This window comes from Mustela lutreola, chromosome 4 (assembly GCF_030435805.1).
Source record: "Mustela lutreola isolate mMusLut2 chromosome 4, mMusLut2.pri, whole genome shotgun sequence".
Lineage (NCBI taxonomy): Eukaryota > Metazoa > Chordata > Mammalia > Carnivora > Mustelidae > Mustela > Mustela lutreola.
Genome location: NC_081293.1, coordinates 112,548,309 through 112,569,913, shown reverse-complemented (window position 1 = coordinate 112,569,913; position 21,605 = coordinate 112,548,309). Strand labels below are relative to the sequence as shown.

The 21,605-nt window shown below is 35.5% G+C and overlaps 1 protein-coding gene and 1 pseudogene across 1 annotated transcript in view; both read right to left on the bottom strand.

The window, feature by feature from the left end:
- COG5 (component of oligomeric golgi complex 5) overlaps positions 1–21,605 on the bottom strand; it is a 300,018-nt gene that overhangs the window by 60,903 nt on the left and 217,510 nt on the right. The window contains exons 12-14 of the mRNA XM_059170806.1: positions 11,559–11,763; positions 3,217–3,378; positions 1,155–1,254 (exon numbers count right to left, since the gene is read on the bottom strand). Of these exons, the coding sequence (XP_059026789.1) occupies positions 1,155–1,254; positions 3,217–3,378; positions 11,559–11,763 (467 nt within the window). The remainder of the gene's footprint in view (positions 1–1,154; positions 1,255–3,216; positions 3,379–11,558; positions 11,764–21,605) is intronic.
- LOC131830870 (U4 spliceosomal RNA) lies at positions 14,464–14,534 on the bottom strand (annotated as a pseudogene).

Below are 21,605 nucleotides of genomic sequence, written 5' to 3'. Positions count from 1 at the left end.
CTAGAACTACCAGGATGTTGGTAAAACCACATTACTTCATTTTATGATGTTTCATTTGGAAGCAGTCAGAGAGGCTAAAGTGAAAACATGGTTGGGTCACTCCTGTAAAGACAGTAGAGATTTTGGCACATTCCTTAAAATTCATCTATCAGCACAGCTGAAAATGTACTAAAGCCTTGTTCCTTGGATTCAGTTGGAATTCAAAGTATATACTAGTTATATATATACTAGTATATAAAGTACACATATACTAGTTAAACATGTGTTCTTAACTTTAAAACATTAATGCACAAAATTAGGATTATAGTTCAGCTAATTACCCAATATTTTAAATATAAATAATTTTTTTTAAAGATTTTATTTATTTATTTGACAGAGAGAGAGATCACGAGTAGGCAGAGAGAGGAGGAAGCAGGCTCCCTGCTGAGCAGAGAGCCCCAAGTGGAACTCAATCCCAGGACCCTGAGATCATGACCTGAGCCAAAGGCAGAGGTTTAACCCATTGAACCATCCAGGCGCCCTAAATATAAATAATTTTTAAATAAAATTATTTGAGAGTTAAACTTCCATGTTGTAGGGCTCAAAGCTTTCAAAAGTAAATCAACATTTTTTATCATAATTTTAAGCACTTCACTTTCTCTAGCCATTTTTTAATAGTTCAAATCAATTTCACAATTCACAATTTCACAACAGATAACTGCATGAATGATATCTGGAGTAAGTGGTAACAACACGAGAATTTTGATCAATCTGAAAAAATTATTTATATATATATAAATATATAAAACAATTTTTAATAATTTATATAATTATTACTAACTGATAACTATTATGATATAAACTTAGGTTTTTATAATATACATAAAACAATTATATATATAAAAATTAGGCCATAAGGTGGTACAGGCATTTTTTTCCTAAAAGCCTTAGAAAACCTTCCTGCATTCTAAAAGCATAACAATGGTCAGAGGGCCATTTTCCAAATAGATTTAACTTTTGGGAGGGGTTAAGTTCACCAGAAAGTTTCAAAATTTCTATTAAGTAAAACCACCAGTAAATTAACATTCAGTCAATTCAATATTGACACTTAAGAGTCAAGTAGAATCAGCAATTTTAAACAAAATCTCGAGTGCTGACATAAGGGCATCACTTACAAGCTGCTCTGATTTTACACCATACAACTGGACCGTCTTTGCCACGTTTTTGGACACAGCTAATGTGAGGTCTGCATCTACAGTGGCTACATTCAGTTCACTGCAGAAAACAAAAACAGACTTTCATTATTAGCAACACAGTTCATCAACAAAGTAGAGAACAACATATAAACTTAAACCCAATAAGCAATGTAGTGATTCTTTTTATAGATTTCACTGATTGCTTCCAAGAATTGGTTGCATTGTTTCTTTTTTCCTCCTAAATTCGGCATTAGGGAAAAGTGCTTTGAGATGGCTTGGTTAATGACCAGTTTCTCATTAATAAAAGCACGTCATGTGTGGCTTCAGGCTGTGATTAAGAGAGTAAATTGTGTACAGATTTTTAAAGTAGCACTCTTGTTAATACTGATAAGTGCAATTAGAGACACTGCATATCACAGACATCTGCAAGGAAATGACAGCTTTTGAATGGAAATGATGACCTTGAAAGGACATAGGCTAAAAATATAAATTACACATGATACATAAAGATGCTCGGTTTCTGTAGAAATTATGTCAATCCATGCTATTTTGTAGAGTAGCTTTTTAAATATATCAAAAGCATACAAAATTTTAATTTGAAATTTTAAAATTTGAAGTCTTGAAGTATTTGTTTTGCCCCACTTATTTTCAACTTTAACACTGGATTAGTTGGGATTGCCAAAAAGGAAAAGAAAAAAAGTGTTTACAAAGACCATGGAAAAAATACTGCGAGTTAAAAACTGCACAAAAACTCATACATAGATAGAAAGCAGGAAAAGTAAATTACTATGGCTCTGAGGTAGCAAAATAAATCTTGGCACTTAACAGATTCTCTTTATGAAGAAAGTGAAGGACTTTGAAACACAGGTACACACTGTGTGTAATAAAAATGCCCTTTCAAAAAAAAAAAAGATGCCCTTTCATAAATAGTGAGTCAGACTTTATTAAATTCTATTGAATACTGGCAATAACCACGCTTCCTTAAGCTTCATGTTATATTTGATTACAACATCGCGAAGCTGCCCTGAAGAATGGGAGAGATGCCTCTTTAACATTTCCATAAATAGGTCAAAAGATCAAATCCACACCCCCAACCAAAGGATCAAGTTGAATCCAAGACTGTTCTTGTCACTACCATACCAAACTGATAACAGAGACATTATAGTAAAAAAATCTAGAGTCAGAACTTTGGAAAGGCATGGTAATTATGGAAAGATTCCAGATCTTGATCACATGGCGATCTCGACACCATACAGGTATGTCTGCAGCTGGGTATATGCTCACAAACATTGTACCTGTGGCTTCTGGGTTCTACTCCACATGCCTGCAAGTCACCAGGTTCAAACCTATAGTCCAAAACAATCTAGACAGTCCTACACTTTGGTCCTCTATTGCCTAACTACTATTTTTATTTCTCAAAATGTTCATCTACAAATGTACAGACCGACTGTTATGACCACTTGTTAGCTGTGACAGGAACTGAGATAGTCTTAATAGCACATTCATATGGGTAAGTGTAAATGTCTCCAGCAACAGTATAATTACATTGTCTGCAAGCACTCAGGTGGCACCTCCACGAGGATACCTGGCCTTCTGAGAGTTTTAAAAGCTGTCGCATTCTCTTCGAAAGCTCAAAATAGCAAACACAAGTAGGCTAATCAAGATTATAATCCTGTGTATGCCATGAAGTACTTTATGGATTTAAGATAAAAAAACACTAAGCTCTATGCTTTAACTTCTCAGTTTGTAAAATTATTTTTGTGCTTATTTTACTATATAATATTATTTACTATGGCATAAAAATTAGGTTTACTTTGTATCCTTGACAAGATACAGAATAATTATAATAAGCTATTTTTAGACTGTATTTAAATGGTTTTATTAATTGGAATCTTAAGTACCTACGATATATGCACTGATTCACCGCACAACTCTTGATTTAATTGCAGGACTAATTACTTGAATAATTTGAAGTAAATTAAAACATCACTAACAAATGTGGCAGGCATTTCACAGCATGCCACTTTATAAAAACACGTACCTTGCTATAGTTTTAATGATACCTTCAAGTTCATCCACGGAAGGAGGATTGCGACCACCAGGGGGAAAAACCAAGTTGATAGGATCAAAGAGTCGAGATAGAGATTTTGATAAATAAGCAGCTTCATAGGGTTGCAGTGAGTCTTTCAAAGCTTTTTCTGGGCTGTGGGGACAAAATTTATTAAAGAATTCAGATCACACAAAACTAAATGCTATTGTATTAGGTTATAAACACCTTTCTTAAAAACTGATCTTCTATATAAAATGTTAAACCCTTTATGAACAAAAAGAAAAAAATTCTGTTTAAAAATGTATATATTTACAAATACATTTCATAACTAGACACTTATTGAGTACTGAACATTTTAATTTACACATAAATCCTATGTATAAATGTAATATAATACATGCCAGTATCTACTGTGGTAATTCTGTCTTTGAAACTAAAAGAACAACAATGTAAAATCTTACTCATTCTAATGGGGCTATGCCTTTGCTTAGGAAATCCAGTTTTTAGAGAGTATCAAAGCTTCACAAGAGACTCAAGTGTACAGAAACCTGCTCTATGAACTCGACCCTTTCGACCTGCTGCTGCCATTTCCCATAGAGCTCCTCTGTGAGACGGAAGTGCACAGGGTCTAGGCTGTTATCAGCCCTCCAATGACAAACTAATAGAAGGGACAAAACAAAAAGTGTTTGGGAAAGTGCTATGATCACATAAATCCTCCTGATTGAAGTCCTAAACTCATTTATTTTACCATTTTCTTCACAAACTGGAACTTGGCCTACTATACACATCTTTCCTTCTTAATCTTCCCATGTCTCCAGTTATCTGTATTTTCCGTTAGCAGTCCCTCTATCAGGTCTTTTATCTTTCCTTTGGCAATACTATCGAAATGTCTAGAACCATTATTTCCATCTGCTTTCTTATTCCTATAATTAACTCCTTATCTTCTCACGTCGCCTGTGTTTATAATCCTTCTACCAGTCCTTCTGTTGTCTTTCTTTTTTTCTTAAGCCCCCTTTCATTCTAAACATCAACCTTAAAATCCTCTGATTTGCTCCACTGTATATGAATTATGAAACCTAGCTTTTTTTCTTTCCCCACACTTGCTGGTCATCTAAGGAGCCCTAGAGGTCACAATGCTCTTGGTTTGTAAATCGTAATTCCATAGTTATCTCTTAACATTTCTCATTCAGTAAGCATTTCCCTCAGCACCTATTTACTGAGAATACTATGTACCAGGCATTGTTAAGTGCCGGGAAGATGTAGATTACAAGTACTTTACAATGCAGGGAAGAAACGTGCAGGTAAAGTGCTAACTATAGTGATTTCTATAATAGGTGAAGATAGAACACAATGGGAATGGGGAGGACGGTGTCTCAATTGGCCTGACTCAATCTGAGTCCTCTATTGAAGACCATCTACTTAAATGTCTTCACTATTTTTGTTCCTTTCATTTACTGACATTAAGAAGTCTCTTTCCTATTCTGCAGATATTTCAGTTCTGAATTATAAGTACTAAGAGCCTCCTGTCTCTGAATCTGCACTAAAGATTCTTGGAGACTACGATGTCAAAACGGATAACTTTCTGGGGAGCCTGGGTGGCTCAGTCAGTTAAGTGTCTGCCTTCAGCTCAGGTCATGATCCCAGTGTTCTGGGATCGAGCCCCATGTAGGGCTCCCTGCTTACTGGGGAGCCTGCTTCTCCCTCTCCTCCCTGCTTGGGCTGTCACTATCTTAGTCTCTTTCTCAAGTAAATAAACAAAATCTTAAAAAAAAAAAAATAAACAAAACAAACCAAACTGATAACTGTTCTAAAAATCAACCTGTTTGGAAAGTCTGCTTTTATTTTAGCTTTACTAGGGATCTTCCATATTTGAGTCATCATTTCGAACTATTCTTCTAAGATTTCCAAGCTTGAAGACAACTTTTCAAACTCCCACTGTCCCCATCTTGTTTGCTCCTACAAATACTGTTAAGTCTCTACAATTTGCCAGGTAATTCCTAGGTGTGGGAAATATGGTAGTCAATCATTTAAAATTCCCTGTTCCTCTTAAAGTTTACTAATGGGAAACTTAAGGTTGCCAATGAGAAAGACAAACACAAAAATAAACACACATTTTTAAGTGTTTTAAATATGGAACATGAGAGTCATAGTTTTAAGAGAAAAATAAAGCAAGCAAGCCAGAGAGAATGTGTTCAGCTCTCTCTCTCTCTTTATCCTATTTTGGATCCTATAAGGCGAGGGAAGTTTTGCTGAGCAGAACTGAGGAGAAAGAGAGAGCCAAATGACAAGAGATTTTCAGGATAAGATCATTCCAGGCAAAGAAAACAGGAAGTGCAAAGGCCCTGAGGAGGGACCACACCAGGCTCAGTGCACCAAAAACTTAGAGGAGCAGAGCACATAAGTGCCAGGAGAGTAGCACGAGATGAAGTCAAACAGAGAATGGGTGGAATAAATCATGCCAGTCTTTGTAGGTCAATAAAGGTGCTATGCTAGATTTTACTCAAAAGAACTTGCTCTTAGACCTTACTGTGATCAATGCTACGGAATCCTTTCCTATTCTCACCCTCCATCAGCCCACCAGGTCTGTCCTCCTCTGTCTGCAGCCAAGTATTTCAAGGAACTCTCATTAGCATCCTGATTTTTCTAATCCACCTTCCTTTCAAAACTCTTACTAGAAATATCTTATTTAGATGGTCTCTGTATCTGTTGCTAAGCTACCCACATATTGCAGAGAAAAAGTAATTTGTATCTATTATACATCTATGCAAACCCCTTAATTTCGAAAGACCTGAAGCACATGGTATTAACTTAAAATTCTACATTTGCAGCCCCTTGCTTTCTACAGGTGGCCATTTGCCTCTACTTTACACTAAGACCAAACCATTGGCAATGGCCTTCATCGACTTGGATTTCTCTAGTTTTTTTCTCCCTTTGCGACTTGATCTACTCTCTGACTTTCCTGTTATCTCAAAGAAAGAAGTAGCTTTATTTCTTTTTCCATATCAAAACTTCTCAGAAGAATTGAATCTACTTCCTTTCCCACTTTTTTTTTTTTTAAATAAACTGCTTTCTTGAGAGAGAATTCACATTCAACTCAACAATTTTTTAAACTGTACAACTCAATGGTTTTTAGTATGGTCACAGATATGTGTAACCATCACCATCAGTTTTAGGACATTTTTATCATCTCAGAAAGAAACTTTGTACCCTTTATTTATTTATTTATTTTTTAAAGATTTTATTCATTTATCTGACAGGGATCACAAGTAGGCAGAGACACAGGCAGAGAGGAGGAAGCAGGCCCCCCGCCAAGCAGAGAGCCTGATGCGGGGCTCGATCCCAGGACTCTGAGATCATGACGCGAGCCGAAGGCAGAGGATTAACCCACTGAGCCACCCAGGCACCCCACTACCTTTTAACTATAACCCCTTTACCTCCTCACTCTATCCCCAACCCCAATCAACTACTAATTTTTATCTCCACAATTTTGCTATTCTAGAATTTCATATGAATAGGATAAAAAAATTTATTTTTTATGACTGGCTTTGTTCACTCAGCATAATGTTTTCAAGGTTCAGTTACACTGTAGCAGGTATCATTCCTTTTTATGGCTGAATAGTATTCCATTGTATAGATATATATCACTGTTTTTTACCCATTGGTCTGCTGATGGACATAAGGGATGTTTCTATCTTTTGGCTATTATGAATAATGCTGTTGTAAGCATTTGTTACAAATTTGTGTCAACGTTTAAAAAATCTGCTTAATGCTTTCTTTTGTAATAAAATATAAAGTTTATCATTTTAGCCATTTTTAAGGGTACAGTTCGGTGGTATTACGTATATTCCTACTTGACTGTGCAACCATTGCCACCATCCATCTACAGAACTTTTTCATCATCCCATACAGAAACTAGATCCATTAAACAATACTCCTCAATCCACCCTCCCCAAACATGTTTTCACTTGTCCAGGCATATACTTAGGAGTAGAATTGCTGGGTCATGGTGACTGGCTTTAGTTGTTTGAGTAATTGCAAAACGATTTCCAAAGCCCTGTGCCATTTTAGATTTCCACCAGCAATGTATGAGAGTTCTAATTTCTCCACATTCTTGCCAACACTTGTTATTATCTTTTTGATAAAAGCATCTTAGTGGTGTAAAGGAGTCACTCATTGTGGTTCTGATTTGCATTTTCCTGATGGCAAGCATATTTTCATGTGTTTATGGGCCATCTGTCTATGTTCTTGGGAGATACGTCTACTCAAATCCTTTGCTCATTTTTAATTGGTTATCTTTTATTGTTAAATTTGAAAGTTTCTTCCATATTCTACACACAAGTCCATTGACAAATACAGGAGTTGTAAGTACTTTCTCCCATTCTTGATGGTGTCTTTTGAAGTACAAAAGTTTTAATACATGAAATAGTCCAATATGTATTTTCTCTTTTGTTGCTCTTGCTTTTGGGGGTCATGTAGCTAAGAATTCTTTGTCAAATTCTAAATCATGAAGACTTGCCTGCATATTTTGTTCTGTTTTATATTTTTGACCTTATATTTAGTTTTTTTTTTTTAAATCCATTTTGAGTTATTTTTGTATATGGTGTGGGGTAAGATTCCAGCTTTATCCTTTTGAATGAAACCATCCAGTTGTCTTACCACCATTTGTCAAAAGAGTATTCTTTCCCTGCTGTATGATCTTGAAAAGCTTTTTGAAAATCAGCTGACCATTGATACATAAGTCTTTTCTAGACTTTCCACTCTTCTTTCTTTTTTGAAAGACTTATTTATTTATTTGAGAGAGAGAAAGAGAACATGCTTGGGGGTGGGGGTAGGAAGAGAGGGGAAGCAGACTCCCCACTGAGAAGGGAAGCTGCCTTGGGGCTCCATCACAGGACTCTGGGATCATGACTTGAGCTGAAGGCAGCCACTTAACGGACTGAACCACCCAGGCATTCCTGGACTCTCAATTCTACTCCATTAATCGGTATGTCTCTCCTTTTACCAGGGCCTTATCATCTTGATTACCATTGCTCTGTAGTAAGTTTCACAACTGGGAGGCATAACTCCTACTTTATTCTCTTTTTTTCAATACTGACTTGGTCATCCTAGGGTACCCTGCAAATCCATATGAACTTTAGAATCAGGTTGTTACTTTCTTAAGATTTTTTAAATTTATTTGTCAGAAAGAGAGAGAGAAAGCACACAAGCAGGCAGAGAGGCAGGGAGAGTCGGAGAGAGAGGCAAGCTCCCTGCTGAGCAAGAAGCCCCATGCGGGACTCGATCCCAGGACCCTGGGATCATGACCTGAGCTGAAGGCAGCGGCTTAACCCACTGAGCCACCCAGGTGCCCCAGGTTGTTACTTTCTACAAAAAAGTCAGCTGAGATTCTAACAGCAACTGAGGTGAATCTGTAGATCCATTTTGGAAATATTACTATCTTAGTGATGTTAGGTCTAGTGATTCATGAACATGAAATGTTTTTCAATTTATGTAGCTTTGATTTCTTTCAGCAATATTTTATAGTTTTCAGAGTATAAGCTTTATACTTCTTTTGTTAAATTTCTTCTTTTAAGTATTTTATCTTTGTGGTATTACTGCCATATACAGTGTATCTATTAATGCCACAAATCCAACAATAAGCCATTATAATTATCACTCTACAATCTGTAACCATTTCCATAGCACTTTATAGCTCTGCTCCCACCTACATCCTTTATGCTCTTATTGGCAAATGTATACATATATATTGCATTTCTATGTGTTATAAGCCCAACAATGCATTCTATGCATATTTTATACAACTGCATTTTAAATCAGTTAAGAGAAAAAAGGAGAAAACACGCATTTATAGTATCTTTTATAATTCCTAACTATCTTCACTGGTGCTCTTCATTTATGTGTACTTGAATGACTGACTGAGATGACCTGGTTTTGGGCCTGAAGAACTTCCTGTACTATTTCTTGCAAGTTAGGTCTGCTAGAAACAAACTCTCTCAGTTTCTGTTCATCTCGTTACGTCTTCACTTCTCTTCATTATGAACAACAGCTTTACTGAATACAGGATTGTTGCTTCACAGTTTCTTTCTTTGAGCACTATGAGCCGACCACCTTCTGGCCTCCTCTGTTTCTGCTGAGAGGTCAGTTATAAATCTTTGGGGCTCCCTTATAAGTGGTGAGTAGTTTTTCTTTGCCTCGTATCGAGATTTTCTCCTCATCTTTCACTTTGGACACTTACACCACAATGTGTCTGTTTGTGGTTTTTATGAGTTATTCCTACTCAGAGTTTGTTGAGCTTCATGGGTGTGTACATTGTTTTTCAATAAATTTTGGAAGTCTTCAGCCATTATGTCTTTGAGTATTTTTTTTTTCTTCTCCTTTCTCTCTCTCATCTTATTGTGGCACTCCCATTACATATGTGTTGCTATGTTTAATGGTGCCACACATTTCTCTGAGGCTCTGTTCATTTTTTTTCATATTTTTCTATCTGTTCTTAGGCCTAAATAAGTCTAGTTTCTGGTTTGATAATTTTTTTTAATGCTAGTTCAAATCTATTATTGAGTCCCTCTAGCGATTTTTATAATTTTAGTAACTGAACTGTTCAACTGCAGTATTTCCATTTGATTCTTTTTTTATAATGTTCATCTTTTTATCGATAATCTCCATTTGATGCAACACTGTCATCATATAGTTCTTTACTTAATCATACTTTTAGTTCTGTGAACACAGTTCTAATGGCTAATTTGAAGTCTTATTCTATTAAATTTGATGTTTGGTCACTCTCACAAGCAGTCTCTGTTGCTTGTTTTTTACACACACCCCCCAACTCCACTGCCACTCAGTGTATGGGTCATACTGTTATGTTTCTATGTATGCCTCATTATTTTTGTTAGAAACTGGACATTTCAGATAATACATTATTACAACTCTGGGTACTAGATCTCTGAACCTCTAGGGTTTGTTATTGTTATTTGCTTGTTGTGTGACTGGCTAGATTATTTTAGTGAAGTCTATTTCTTCTCACAGTGTGAAAGCTTTGTCAGAGGGCCACACCTTTGGGTATGCTCACATCACCCATGGAGAACAGTGGTGCTGACAGGGTTCTGTTTCCTCTCTATCATGGACCATGCTCCTTTTTAATTTTAAGGAAAGCACAGAATACAAAACAAAAACTCTATCTCCTGGAGATAAACTACTATTACTATTTGTTGTGTATACTTCTAGACCTTTTTAGGGGCAAGAATATGGGTTTAAAAATAAAACTAAGCCAAAAATAGAATGAAAATATATATTCTATTTTATATAATATTAAAAAATGTATTAGGTCTTTGTATATCAAGAGATGAGTGAAGTTCTCTTGCTCCTCTTCCATTAGTTCTTATCGAATCTCTATGTTTAGCAGAAAATTTATTGAAGAGAAAAATGTAGTTTCATTCTATCTTCCCAGCCATGCCATTTATTTTGCCAGTAAAAACTTCTACATCCTATATTTCACTAGCCAGAACTTCTCACTACAGTGGATAAAATTTAAGTATTTAGAAAAATAAAAACTGAAAGAGAAACATTTATATCCACCCAAAATTTTTTTACAAGGTAGGTGATAAGAATCTGCTGTTACATGAGTCAGCCTTGTCACACTAAATGATTCTGGTGTTTAAAGAAAATATGCAAACCAATCAATTCATTTGTTGCTCAAAGAGAAATTTGAAAATAATATTCTTTTTCCATTTAGGAGGAAAGTTGGCCGCTTTAAACTTACTGATATGGTATACTCTTTTCCAAAGTTGCACCTAACTACATACACTGTATGTTATTTCCAAAGTTGCACCTAACTACATACACTGTATGTTAGTTGCAGTAACTACATACACTGTACTTTATGCATAAACTAAGACATTTCAGGTTTAATTGTGACTATACTCAGTTTTTTCCTACCAGACTGAGAAGCTATCCCAGTGTAAGATTTCCCCTGTAGTTCCTGAACACACCAGTTACTTTTATATCATATTTATTCCTGTGGTCCATCAGTAATGATACTATCTATTATAATTATAGGTATATTACCAATTAAAAGATAGTGACCACATATGCTGATCTCCTACCTTCTACTCACCCTCCTTGGTGCCATACTTTATATCAGATTCCAGTTAGGAACCAGGCTGCTTAACTAATGACTTATTCATTTATGTGCTGCAAAGTCTTCTGCAGTCTACATATAAATCATGATTATTACAAATATATAGAAGATTAGGATATTCCCATTCTCTAATTTTTAATAAAAACAGAAGACAAAATCCTTATCATGACAACAAACAGATCTGATTAAATAAACATACTCATAATCTGGCTTTTTTGGTATGAAGATGTCTTGTGTGTCATCTTCCATATGTTGTAGGTCAACACAGAGGTCTGTAGTTCCACTTGCATTAAAGTTTCCTTGCATATTTTGGCTGTATTGTTGAAGACGCTTCCATAAGTCATTATAAAGACGTAATAATTTAGGGTATTCTCCTTCGAATGCCTGTTTCAAAAACATAGAAGCTGCCAAGCAAAATAATAACATGATAAACACTGTAATAAATGTTATATTATAATAACAAGATAATATAAAAAATATAAATATAAAATATATAATAATAAATAATTACTTATTATTTATTATACTATATTTTACTAATGATGGTAGTATATAATACTATCATTATTTATTATTTAGGTAATAATAAATAATAAATAATTTAAAAACAGTAACAAGATAAACAATAAAAGCAAAATGTGGCAAATAAATTTTCTTTTGTATATGCTGATGCTACAATAGCCTATACTAAAGGACAAACCAAATATCTAATGAGACTTTTAAAAATGCTAGTAAAAATAATTTTCCTCCTAAATTGACCACTGCATTTGATATGTGAACCATATTTTGAAGCCTAATCTATAAAGAAACAGACAAATCAACAATTATAATTGAAGATTTCGATCACCTCTCTTGCAGTAACTGATAAAACAGTACACAGAAAATCAGTAAGCATATGGAAAATCTAAACAATACCCAAACTCACTTAATTGATATTTATATAAGACTTCATCGAAAATAGCAAAGTACACATTTTGAAGTAGAATAACAAGACCAACAGTATTTGATGCCATAAAACAGTCTGAATAGATCTAAAAACCTTCAAGTTATACAAAGTCAGTAACAGAAAGAAATCTTCAAAAATCCTGAATAAGTACCCAGAAGTAGAATTGCCAGATAAGATATGATAGTTCTATATTTAATTTTTTTGAGGAACCTCCATATTTCCACAGTGGCTGCACCAATTTACATTCCCACCAACAGTGTACAAGGCTTCCTTTTTCTCCACATTCTAATCACTTGTTATTTTTGTCCCTATCCCTTTTTGCAAGAATATAAAGCATACAAAGTCTCCTCCAACCTAACTGGCTAATCTTGAATCCACTTACAATACAAAAATGACCACCCTTATTATCTCACAGAAAAAAAAAAAAGGTCACCCCAAAAAATCCCTTCAACTTTTTACCCTCCATTCCCCTATAAATGTTTCTAGTTTTCAGCTTTCTGCACAGGAATCAAGTATCCATTCCATAGAACACACACAATAGAATAACAGTAATAATACTATCTTCAGTAACATGATTTACTGAAAAGAGTTCATGGGCTTTTGGATGGAATTCTCATTGTCCTTTCATTATATCCCAATAGGGCTAAAAAAAACATTATGAAATAGTCAGATAAGTAAAAAGTCAAATGAAAGAGTACCTCTTCGTGTGGTTTTGCCACCAACTGGACAAACATCTATCTGCATTAAGATTTTCCATTTTACTTTTGATTTTTAGCGATTTCTTCTTCCATTTTAATTCCATTTTATATAAAATTATATATATATAATTTTACATTAAATATTTATAGGACAATGAAACTAAATCTATACAACTAAGTACATTTGAAGAAGCCTATAGCTTTTATCCCTGGTCTCCCTAATGTATTCTTCACACACACCCTCCCGTCCGCCCCTGCTACTGGTAATCATTTTTTGGATTTTATGGTTTATTATTCCATTTCTTTTTTTTTTTCTTAAAGATTTTTATTTATTTATTTGACAGACAGTGAGAGAGGGAACACAAGCGGGGGGAGTGGGAGAGGGAGAAGCAGGCTTCTCACTAAGCAGGGAGCCCGATGCGGGACTGGATCCAGTGAGCCCAGGATCATGACCTGAGCCGAGGGCTGACGCTTAACGACTGGGCCACCCAGGCACCCCTATTCTTCCTTTTCTTAAAAATATAAGTCAAATATATACTTAAGCCACTCCTTAACTTTGGTAAACAACAGCATACTGCACACATATTTCTCCACTTTTTAAACTTAATATCTTGGAGATCATTCCATAGCAGCATATAAAGATATTCCTCATTTCTTTTTTTGGGTCTCTTTCTCATTCTTTGTCTCTCTCTCTCTCTCTTTCTTAAGATTTTATTTACTTATTTGAGAGAGAGAGAATGAGAGAAAGTACACAAGAGTGGGGAGAGTTAGAGGGAGAAGCGGACTCCCTGCTGAGTTGGGAGCCCAATGTGGGACTCGATCCTGGTACTCCAGGATCATGACCTGAGCCGAGGGCAGTCCCTTAACCAACTGAGCCACCCAAGCATCCCTCTCATTCTTTTTAATAGTTGTATGGCATTCCATTCTATCGACGCACAGCTTGTTTAATCACCTAAGTGATGAACACTTGGGCTACTTCCATTTTTTTTCTATTCCAAATAATGATCCAATGAATAGTCCTGTGAATACAACTCTTCATGGTTTTGCTAGTGCGTCTATAGAATAGATCCTTAGAATCAGAACTGTGAGTAAAAAAGCAAATGCTTATATGACTTCATTAGATACTCTGAACTCCCCTCCAATAAGGTCTGTATTTGAGTTCACAATGTGTGAAGAGTGATGTTTCTCCACAGGCTTATCAACAGAGTATGTTTTTAAACTTCTCTGATTTTTTTTTTTTTCTCATTTGATAGATGAGAAATGGTGTCTCTATGTACTTTTATTTTGCATTTCTCAATTCATGGGGAACACTGAGCATCTTTTTCAAATTAAAGGAAGCTACCTTTTATTCCCTTTAGGATTATTGTTCTTTTTCTTCTCATTTTAGCAGCTTTTTATAGTATGGATACTAGCTTCTTTTCTATGATGTAAGTTATAAATGTTTTTCAAGATTGTCACTCATCTTTTCAATTAGCAATAATCGCGCCTCGGATAAACCTCATTGGCTACGATACTGCCACTGCGCAAAGCTTGTCACTCATCTTTTTATTTTGCTAAAGGTTTTTTTCTTGCCATGCACAAAATTTTTTTTTAAAGATTTTATTTATTTATTTGACAGACAGAGATCACAAGTAGGCAGAGAGGCAGGCAGAGGGAGAGGGGAGGAAGGAGGCTCCCTGGGGGCAGAGAGCCCGATGCGGGGCTCTATCCCAGGACTCTGGGATCATGACCTGAGCCGAAGGCAGAGGCTTTAACCCACTGAGCCACCCAGGCGCCTCCTGCCATGTAAAATTTTTAATATAATCAAATCATCAATCTTTTCATAATTGCCTCTAGATGTTAAATCAGTTAGAGAAGTTTTCCCTATTCCTAGCTTACTCACTATTTTCTTCCAACCCCCGAATGGTCCATAGTTTACATTTAATTCTTTGATCCATTTGGCATTTCACTCTACTCTTCAATTCTGAATGCTTTATCCATTTCCTAACAATTGGGTCACATTTGTATGTTCAACAAATCCTCAAGAAGGATTTAATTAAATATCTTAGTCTCATGTTTGCTTCCTTTTTCTACCTCAGTGAAAACTGCTTCATGTTTTATGTTGATGACATAAAATCTTAATTGCAAAGGATCACATATATAATAGTATAAGGAGAAAGGTAAAAAGTATTTGGTATTCTATTATCCTAAGATAATCACTCCCAACATTTGTGTCCTTTCATGTCCCTGTTTATCATACATATACACTGTTATTTTCTAAAAGCACTTCACATTAGGATCTCATTTAGCTTGTAAGAGCTTACTATTTTTTTAATGAAAGGTATTTTTATTTTTAATTTTTCTGCTCAATTTCCTAATTCTTACAGCCTTTAAATATTAATTTAACACTTTAGGCATCCATTTCAATAGCATGTCAGTTACATAATGAGCACTCTGCTTTGTGACAGGAACATAATATGGAACAGAGGTACTGATAAGTTTTTTCTAGAGCCCGGTGGAATGTACAGGCAAGCAAGGAGGTGGCCCATTATGAAATGGGATAATTACTAAAATTGGGGACATATAAGAGCTTTATGGGAGCAGACAGAGGATGTCAAACCCATATCTAAGCATGTATATGGGGAGGGAGATATCAAGAACACTTCATTTCTAAACTGAGATTGGGGAAACGAATGTGAGTTATCCATATGAAGGGGAGGATACAGACATGTGTTTCAGGTAATTGTAAAGATGAGATGAGAGAAGATGACTTATTCACAAACTAAAACTCCATTACAGAGATAAAAAATTAGAAAGGAAAAAAAAAAAAAAAAGAGCACTGATAAGAAGGGACTAGAAAAGTCATGTTGGGAATGTATCCTGGGAGTAACATGGGAAGAAGAGTGGAGGCAGACCAGGGCTCCCATTGTAACAATTAAAGAAGCAATATACATTTTTTATAAATTCAAGATGGGACCAAGCAGAGAACCACATGCTGGAGAAAAAACTAGCAGAGCTTTTAGTGGTTCACGGAACTGGAGTATAAATTTTGAAATTTAAGGACTCTCAACCCTAGTGTCCCATGGAAGATTTAGCTAGCTATGGACTTGCAAGAGAAGCTTGGGAACTAGGTCTAAAACTTCAAAGGGCAGAAGTAAAATATGCTTGATATTTGTGGAAACATTGGAAACAAAGGCTAGCTGAAGGGAGAGAACATGTCACAAACACACGCAGTTCTTCCTTCCCATGAAGACATTCACCAGATTCTGAAGTTTCATGAAGCAGAAGGCTGAAGAGCCTTGTCTGGAAACTTCTGGATGGCAGAGCTAGATCAAACTCAGTCTTTCAGGGATGAGGAGACAAAGACCCTCCAACGTCTCAATTAAAAACCATGGGAGAAGCATCCCCTCCCCCCAAATAAAGAAAAATTAGAGATAGACTGAATCTTATTAAAACTGCAACTACCCCAATCCAACCCAACCCAAGAATGAGTGGAAACAATCAATCTATTTAATTACAACTAAACTGCCAAAGGGTGAAAAAAGAGAACAGTAAAAGGCTTCAGAATATGTGAATAAAATCTTATGAATCAATCAGACAGGCAGTTCTACAGAAATGAACAGAAACTTTGAAAAAACATATGTAAATAGCTCATAAATATGTGGGAAAATGAGTATCATGAAACACTAGGGAAATAAAATTAAGATTGCAATGTGATTTGACTAAATGTCCACCAAAATGGTTAAAGGAAAAAAACACGAACAATAGCAAGTGCTGACAAGGATGTGGGAAAATGTGGACTGCCAAGGAAAGTTTAAATTGATGCAACATTTAAAAAACTCTTTGGCAGTAACTATTGCAGCTGACCATAGGTAAACTCTATTACATACTGTATGAGTTTCTATAGCTGCTGTAACAAATTACCACAGATTTGGTGGTTTACTATAACATAAATAGATAATCTTGCAGATCTGGAGGTCAGAAGTACAAAACTGGTCTAAGCCAAAATTGAGTTATCAGCAGAGCTTTGTTCCTTCTGAAGGTTCCAAAGGAGTTTTTCCTTGACTTCTCCACCTGCCTATACCGCTTGGCTTGTGGGCCTCTTCACATAATCACATCTCCTCCTCTGACTCTCCTGCCTCTCTCTGACCCTTCTACAGGCCTCTGTGACTATACTGGGCCTGCCTAGATAATCCAGGACAATCTCTCTATATCAAGATCCTTAAATCACATCTGCAAAATCCCTTTTGTCATGTAAGGTAACACATGCAAATCTCTATGCAACATATAATTTGGTCCACTATGTGTACCTATTTTCTAGTCCCAAGTTTATTCCCAGTAAAAATGGACAGAATTGTCATAGTAGCATTAATCAAAATAGCTCAAAATGGGAAGCAATCCAAATGCCCATCAATAATATGGTGGATAAATATACTCTGATATATTTACAAAATGGAACATTTTATAACATTGAAAATGACCTACAAGTGCATGCAACAATATAGAGGATTCTTAGAAGCATGCTGAGTGAGAAATGTCAAACAGCAAATATAAGAGTACAAACTGGATCATTTTATCTGAATAAAATAATAATTTTAAAAAACTGTGTCATTAGAAATGAATGAATACTCTTATATAGGAGAAGGGCAGGCAAAACCAGGAGACCTGAGGGGAGCTCCTGGGTCAGGTAATACTTTATTTCTTGATTTTGAGGCTGTTCTTCATCTTGTTACATAGCTATATTAATATAATATATATACATATATATTATATTATTTTTTTATTATTAAGTCTTATATTATAATAAATGATTTTTTAAAAAGATTTTATTTGACAGACAGAGATCAAAAGTAGGCAGAGAGGCAGGCAGGATGGGGGGAGTAGGCTCCCTGCTGAGCAGAGAGCCCGATGCAGGGCTCGATTCCAGGACCCTGAGATCATGACCTGAGCCGAAGGCAGAAGCTAAACCCACTGAGCCACCCAGGTGCCCCTACAATAAATTATTTTTTAAGAGTAATCGGGGAGCCTGGGTGGCTCAGTCGATTACGTGTCTGACTCTGGATTTCAGCTCAGATTGTGATCTCAGGGTTGAGGGACCAGGCCCCATGTTGGGCTCCTTGTTCAGCATAGTATCTGCTCATCCCTCTCCCTCTGCTCCTACCACTCCCCACTTGTTCACATGCTCTATCTCTAAAATAGATAAATAAAATCTTAAAAAAGAAAAAAGTAACAGGGAATCAATGAAAAATTTTTAATCTTTTAAAATTTATTTTTTTGTTTTATTGAGATATAACTGACTTGTAACATTGCATTAGCTCAAGGTGTGCAATATAATGACTTGAGATATATATATATATGAAATCAATATATATAAATACCTATTTATATATATACCAATGTAAGATTAAATATCTTTTTTTTTTAAAAGATTTTATTTACTATTTGACAGAGAGCGAGAGAGAGAGATCACAAGCAGGCAGAGCAGCAGGCAGAGAGAGGAGGAAGCAGGCTCCCTGCTGAGCAGAAAGCCCGATGTGGGGTTCAGTCCCAGGACGCTGAGATCATGACCTGAGCCGAAGGCAGAGGCTTAACCCATTGAGCCACTCAGGTGCCCTAAGATATTGAATATCTTTTATAAGATATATATATAAATACATATATATATTTATGAAACCAATATAAGATATTTGTTAACATAAGATATATATACATGATATATATATATATATATATAACCAATAAAAGATTTTTATTAGAGAATTACATGATCAAATTTTCCCTGCAAAGAAAGTCTCCAAAAACTTATTTGATGGCTAAGACTCACCTTCCTCTAGGTTCTATAAACTTTTAGTACTTTCCTTTTTTTTAAGATTTTATTTATTTATTTGAGAGAGATAAAGAATGAGAGAGACAGAGCATGAGAGGGGGGAGGGTCAGAGGGAGAAGCAGACTCCCTGCTGAGCAGGGAGACCGATATGGGACTGGATCCTGGGACTCCAGGATCATGACCTGAGCCAAAAGCACTTTCTTAACTAACTGAGTGACCCAGGTGCCCTAAACTTTTAGTACTTTCCTAAAAAAAGACTTCAGTTCTCAACAACAGTTATTCCTCTTTTTGAACAAACTCCAAGTTTTTGACTTTAGGTACTAAACACAGGGTGCTTTGGAAGGTCTCTTATAAACCCATTTGAACTCTACAGTGAAAAAGTGCTTCAACTGCAGGGATCAAAATACTTAAATGAAGGTAGGAGATGTAATTCCTAATATGTATTTTTATTTATTTATTTATTATTATTATTTTTTTAAATTTTATTCATTTATTTGACAGACAGAGATTACAAGTAGGCAGAGAGGCAGTCAGAGAGAGGAGGAAGCAGGCTCACTGCTGAGCAGAGAGCCAGATGCGGGGCTCGATCCCAGGACCCTGGGATCATGACCTGAGCCGAAGGCAGAGGCTTTAACCCACTGAGCCACCCAGGCGCCCCCTAATACGTATTTTTAAATTGTACATTGGCTTTTAAGAAATGTATCACAATTATCATTTAACATGCACATCATTCTAACGTTTAAAAAAATCTACATTAAAGAAAGTACTCATAATTCATACAGGTTGCTTATCACCCTACTTCTCAGGACAACTAGACTACTGATTTATCACTATATTTTTAAAAAGGTAAAGAAAAAGAGTTTTAGCATACATGTCAAGTATTAAAGCTTTCTAAATCTTAAAAGATATATATCTCTCCAGTGTATCTCTTACTCACGCTTGGTTTTCCAAAGCACTACAGAAATGTACCACATAGCTCTCTTAATTGTATGAATCACCTCCTTGAATTGCGTAAGAGTTTTGAGAGAATGATATTATACAAAGGTTTTAAACATTTTTTAAAAGATTTGCTTGCCAGAATATTTTAAACATATTTCAAAAAATGTTTTAAGTTCTTAAGCTTTTATCAGAGGACGCTGGCATTTTTTTCCTCACTTGATTCCTCCCTCGATTCCTCCCTCTTCCTTCCAGTCAACAAGCGCTCATTGAAGTCCTACTGTGTGCCAGTTACTTTTTTAGCTATTGAAAATACTGCTGTTATCAAAATAATATTTTGATTAGATTACATTCTAGTGGGGCAAAGGGGATCCAGATATGAGAAATAAATATTAACATATATTAACAAGTGATATGAGCTATGATGAAAAATAGGGCAAAGTAAGGGGGATGAGACATTCCAGGAAAATCATCAGATAAAAAAGAATTATGTTCTAATTTCAAAGAGCTTAAAATGATAATGTTTATCTTGCTTTTTTCTACTAAGTCTTAAAAAATATATATATGTCATAACACAACAGGTTGGTCAACAAATACTATTACCTAGAAGTACAATATAAAAGTAATAAAGCTTAGAACTCATTTTGTAAATAACTATCACCCATAGATAATTAAAGTGGCAGATACCCTATAGAAGCTTTCAAGGTAACAAGTTCAAGCCCCATTTTTAATAAAGTAAATTCACTGTCGTGGGTTATATTTTATTATACCTACTAGAACTTCTTTTTACTCAGCATGAACATTTATAATCAGAAAGAACATGTTCCTAAGTAGGAAAATTTCCCTTTAGATATTTTCTGCCAAAATATTACTTACTTAGACAATCTGTTACATTGTATGTAATCTTCAACTCTGCAGATGGTTGCATTCCTTAATATTGCCTGTCTATAATTTTAAGAAGTACTACAGCACACTTCAGGGACTGTATGTGCTATATAAATGGAAGGTGCTTTACAAACAACTTGCTTTGGAGTTCTCCCAAAGGAAGTTATTAAAGTAATAATGCTATCAGAAGTAACAAACAACTGTGAATGTGAAATATTAATGGAATTTTCTGCCCCAAATATTCTATTTCCTCTCAGTAACTTCTTCCAACTATACAAGCTAGACAGGTCCTGTAATGAGAACTGGAAAACATCTCCTGGATTTGGTAATTTAAAAAGTAGGTCATTGCTTACTTTAATGAGAACAATTTTGATAGAATGGTGGCAGACCACTGGAGTACACCTAGTTGAGAAATCAACAGGCTGGAAATGAAGACAAAAAACTGCAAACTACTCTTGTGAGAAATTCAGATAAAAAGAGAGATCAAATAGTAACTAAAGAGGAACTCTCTAGTTTTTAGTTTTCTACTACATTAGAGTGACTTGATAGGTTTCCTGTGAGGAAGAAATCAAAAGAAAAGGAGAAACACAAGTTAGAACAAAGAGACCAAAGAATGGTGTTGCTTCCAGCAAAGGGTAAACAAAGCAGACAGGTGGCCAACAGTGAATGGGTAGCTCTGAAGAATAGGATTGTCACCTCACTCTCAGAGATCCACTGGGAGAAAATAAGGCTTTTCTTAGAGGGAAGGTCCGGGATATTGAAAGAATTTCCTAATGCCACTAATTATCTTAATAACCCAGGAGATGGGACTGGTCACTGAGAGTGAGCAGAATGGGAAAATGAGAGCATGTGAAAAATGTGAAAGGCTTGTAATGCTCAAGGATAATGAGAAAGCAGATGACCAAAGAGAAGTAAATGACAGTACCATTGAACACACACATACCATAAACATTTTGAAACGTAATTTTAACTATT